This window comes from Hyposmocoma kahamanoa, unplaced genomic scaffold (genome assembly GCF_003589595.1).
Source record: "Hyposmocoma kahamanoa isolate Upper Pololo Valley unplaced genomic scaffold, ASM358959v1 95, whole genome shotgun sequence".
NCBI lineage: Eukaryota > Metazoa > Arthropoda > Insecta > Lepidoptera > Cosmopterigidae > Hyposmocoma > Hyposmocoma kahamanoa.
The window spans coordinates 9,276,543-9,281,674 of NW_020654972.1; the positions used below are offsets into that span (position 1 = coordinate 9,276,543).

Consider the following 5,132-nt stretch of genomic DNA (forward strand, 5'->3'; position numbering starts at 1 on the left):
CGTATAAAGTACGCCGTGTGCAAAGACTCTTATGGTGCCAATATCTTGAAAGTATGACACGGGCAGATTGTGCCGTAACAAAATTGGTTGTTGTAAAAATTGCAATATTTTCTTTCATGTTCACGAAAGCGTAGAACGTAGCCTTCGTTTAACCGTGAGCACTGAAAGTCATTAATCTTTCATAGGTCTGGGCCATTTTGATAGAAAGACAAATGTTGATCCCAAATTCCACTTTTCCGGTCATTTTTTTTTATAATATCGAGTGACGGGACAAAAAAGTCGTTCGCTTGGTGGTAAGCGACACGCACGATTGGAATACCCTAACGTGAAAGTTTAGAATTTTTTTATACGTGACAGAGATGATGCTTGAATGCTGAAATTCATATGATTATAATCTCTGTACTTAGTAAATGGCATAACTTTGCACGCAGACCTTAACTTTGTCTCTAATATTGAATCTAAGGTACAAATTGCAGCCAAAGTGGGTATCTTTAATAAGGTTAAGCGATATTTCACGCCTGGACAGCTCTTAACATTGTACAAAATACAAGTCCGATCTTGCATGGAGTATTGCAGTCACCTGTGAGATGGCTCAGGGAAGTACCAACTTGAGGCTCTTGATTCGATTGAACGCAGAGCCAGGAGACTTATTGGGGACTACAAACTCGAATCTAAACTTCATTATTTAATTTTCATTGAATTGATATTCAATTATTTTTTGTGAAATTACTCCACTAGTTTGTTATAATTATTAATACAAACATCGAACACTAAGAAAAAACACTCAGAAAAAATTCTTTCGATCCGGTCGTATTCAAACCGACGTCTTCTTGCATACCGTGCCAGACGCTATACCAACTAAGCCACGGAACGAACCAACGGACCTCACGAATTTCTTCATGTGCTTGCGTCGTGTCTTTGTACTTGGCCTTTCAAAGAGTTTTTAGTCGTAGCGCCATCTATGAGAAATCTATTAAAGATTTATCACCCAGTTAGTACCTTTACAGCTACCAGTCCTGGCGAGAGATGTCGCTATTCACTGTGTTAATTAAATTTTCATTGAATTGATATTCAATTATTTTTTGTGAAATTACTCCACTAGTTTGTTATAATTATTAATACAAAGATCGAACACTCAGAAAAAATCTCATAGATGGCGCTACGACTAAAAAGTCGTTGAAAGACCAAGTACAAAGACACGACGCAAGCACATAGAGAAATTCGTGAGGTCCGTTGGTTCGTTCCGTGGCTTAGTTGGTATAGCGTCTGGCACGGTATGCAAGAAGACGTCGGTTCGAATCCGACCGGATCGAAGGAATTTTTTCTGAGTGTTTTTTCTGAGTGTTCGATCTTTGTATTAATAATTATACTAAACTTCATTGTTTATCTAACCGTCGCAAAGTTGCCTGTCTGTTGGTTTTCTACAGAATATATTTTGGTGAGTGTGCGGGCGAGTGTGTGTGTGAGCGGGATGAGCTGGTAGAGCTCATGGGTATGAGCTCTACCAGCTCATCCCGCCAGCCCTCTTGTAGCATCGGACGTCCAGACGTACGGTGGGATATAAGCACCTGCACCAATCTAAAGGCCAGTGTCCCGTGTCGCCGGTTAACCCAGCGGACTAGGTGGGGGCGGATGGCCTCCACGGTCACTGATCCAGCGATTGGAAACTCCAAGTCCTCCGCCCATCTTCGGAACAACGCGGCCCGGCCCGCTGCCCTGATCCACCTTCCTGATCCGCCTTGTTTCTTCAGCATCTGGGCTTTCCCTCCTGCTTCGCATGGTTACACAGTACCGGTGCGCTTCCACGAGCACTTCCGCCTGAAGTTCCCACGGGGGATCATCCGTGAGAAGTGTGGCGGCCGTCCACGATACCGTGCGGTACCCCCGGATCACTCTCACCACTATAACCCTCTGTGGCCTCCGCAGGAAAGACTTGAGTTGAGCGGTGAGAGCTTCTACCCATATAGGTGAGCCGTAGAGGGCCATACTCCGGATTATTCCGGAGTACAGGCACCTGCAGATTGAGCCCGGTCCGCCGACGTTTGGCAGAAGTCATCCGAGGGCGGCTGCGGTACTAATCAGCTTTGGGGCAAGTTGGGAGAAATGCGCCTTGAACGTCCACCTCCCGTCCAGTACAAGGCCCAGGCATTTCGACAGAGCCTTGACTGGGACCGTCTCCTCGAACAGGGTGATCTTGGCCCCTTTTGGGGGACCTCAGCGCGGGCCTTGAAATAGGAGAGCCTCCGTTTTGTGTATGGAGACCCTCAGGCCTAGCAGGTGGATCCTCTCCACCACCAACGACGTCACGACAGTGCTCAACCGCGCGGCCTTCCCCAATTAAAATCAATTGTAGCAAAAAAGTTTAAATTTTAATTTAAATAAATAAAAAGCAAAAAAAAACTTTACACGCACAGCCTTTATTCTTTGAATTATTACTAGTTATTTTATTACTTATGGTAAGTTATTACTTGGTGTACCTATACTTCGCACTTAACTGCTGCCACGTAGTGGTCCCAGGTACGAGTGTCCATAGCACGTGCGACACAGGGCTTCCCTAGTGCAGGGAAATGTTGACTGCGTGCGTTATTATTATTATTATTTAGCTTGGTGCAGCAAGCGAACAGCTAGCTACAGGTGAAGGCTGAAAATCAGCGATGCTGTTTTTATCTTTTTGTCCACATCATTCAGTTGCATTTCCAGTAAATTTTTGAGTATCGTGTTTCCTATTTTTTTTGTGGATAAATAAATGTCTTTTTACTTTATTTATTTGAAAAATGTTAGTCCATAATCTCAGTACAGAGTATCTACTAAAAAACCGACCTCGAAAGTTCATGGAATTACATCTATTTGCCAAGTTTTATTCAAATTCATCCCCTAGTTTGCTGCCCTTAGAGGTGGAATATTTTCTTCATATTTAAATGGAACCAGTACCGAAATACCCTCTTTCAAACAAAAAAGAATCATCAAAATCGGTTCACAAAAGAGTTATTCCGTAACATACATACATACAAAAATACAGACGATTTTAGAACTTCCTCCTTTTTTGAAGGCGGTTAAAAAAGTGAGATTAGTTTTCAAATGTACAATTATGGATTGTCTATGGTTGGCATAGTGCTGTATGAAAATAAATAAAAATTGCATAATAATATTACAACATATACATATAGTACAACAGTAAGAAAGTATCAACTAATGAGAATATATGACAAATGACAGCTATAGGATACCTGTGCCACGAGCACTAGCTAATAATTGGGTTCATTCCATTGACTTACAATTATATGGACGTCGGGTCCGCGCTAAAAAGTGTCCGAACTTGTAGGGCGTTAAAATCGCATACAGAGCGCCATTCACGCTTTAGTCTTCGTTTGTTCGACTGACAGCGAAGTAAGCAAAATTAGACAGTGCTGCGATGACATTACAATTTAAATTCAATGTTTTAGCTTTTTCATATTCCTTTACATGTCACTACCTACGTTTAAATAGGTTGACTTGGGACATTTTTTTCGTGGCTTTTGTATTAGACCCGTCGTCCATTTATTTGTAAGTCAATGGTTCATTCAATTAAAAGTTTTTTATTGACTAGTAATCACACAATAAATATTGAATTTGAAAATAATAAAAATGGAAGTAAATTAATTTGCAACTCCGCGAATCGCGAACAGTTTCGAAAGAAGGTTTTTCGGCCGAGGATCAAATACTCAACAACACCTGAGAATGCCTCGTAGAGAGGCGAAACACGCGTCGGATATATTTTTGTAGTTATTTATTTTATTAGTTTTGTGCGGAGGGAGGAAAAATTAACTGCTCGAAAGAAATATTCAACACAAGCGCAGCTATTTCGCACGACTTAACTTTCACTGAGTTCGCGGCGTAGTTAATTTACTAGCATTTTTATTAACATGGACTTCCGCAAGGTAAGGCCTGAATCTCTTGATTATTTGGGAATTTATTTGGAGTGGTAAACAGATAAGTGTAATATTAAGTTCCGTCACTATTTTTAACCGACTTCAAAAAAAGGACAAGGTTCTAATTTGGATTGTAGTTTTTTTGCATGTTACGCAATTACTCCGGCCGGCATTTGTTTTTTTTTTGTTGGAAAGGGGGTATCTCATTATTGGTCCCATTTAAATTTGAAGGAAATATTCCACTTCTAAGGGTGGCAAACTAGAGAATGAATCTGGTTTCGCCCACTTTTAGCTAACCGATTTCAATAAAACTTGGCAAATAAATAGAATTCCACGAAATTTTGAGGTCGTTTTTTTATAAAAAAAAGTTATTGTAAAATTACTTCACTAGTTTGATATAATTATTAATACAAAGATTGAACACAAAGAAAAAATCCTTCCATTCGGCTGGACTCGAACCAGCGACCTGCGGTATAATCAAGTACTAACAACACCACCAATACAACAATACAACTTCACTAATTGCCTGGACTGCAGTGTTGGACTAATGGAATTCACTCTAGGGCAAATTAAAATATTAATACCTATGTAAGTAAATTGTTCTGACAAGATGAAGCATTAGTTTATTATATGAAGAAGCTTTCCAATATACCTTTGCGGGTAGTAGAGCTTCTTGTGAAAAAGTTCGTAAAGCCACCTGCCACCTTACCTATTTCTGCCGCCAAGTGGTAATGTCAGGGCTCAGATACTCGCTCAAGGTTTCGCGATAAGTGCCTGCCGCTGACGTCGCAGTGACGACGCGTGCGCGTACAAGTATTTCATTTATGAACATTCGTCTCCGCATGACTGCATCCAGCGGGCAACGTTAATTTCACCTCTCTGGGCGCGGGCTTAGGTCCCTTTTTCCACGTAGTGACCGCCTAGTGGCATTTGTCAGATTTAGTAGGCTATAATAGCGTAGGTATTTTCGTTTTTGTATATGAGAGTGATGTATCTGTAACGTATTAAGTAATTTGTGGTAATGTGAGCATTATCGCATTCCTGTTTTGAAGGGTAAAGGTGGTGGTGAAATTAGGGGCACATGGGACTTATGTATTTATGTCTCAGGGTCTGGGGCGCGGTGGCAGTGCTCTTCAGATCTTCGCGATTTTAAACTCTAAGTGGCACTACAATTACTATGGCTTACTATCAAACTATAGCAGAGATTTGCTATTGTCAATATTT

General features: G+C 40.9%; 1 protein-coding gene across 1 annotated transcript; it reads right to left on the minus strand.

Moving 5' to 3' along the window:
- Positions 1–1,605: 1,605 nt before the first annotated feature.
- LOC113238353 lies at positions 1,606–1,986 on the minus strand. Its single transcript, XM_026475194.1, has one exon. It carries the CDS (start codon positions 1,984–1,986, stop codon positions 1,606–1,608), a length of 381 nt encoding a protein of 126 aa, XP_026330979.1.
- Positions 1,987–5,132: the final 3,146 nt, after the last annotated feature.

Excerpts from the sequence above, each read along its gene's own strand:
- LOC113238353 (XM_026475194.1), bottom strand. The coding sequence starts at position 1,986 with ATGGCCCTCTACGGCTCACCTATATGGGTAGAAGCTCTCACCGCTCAA.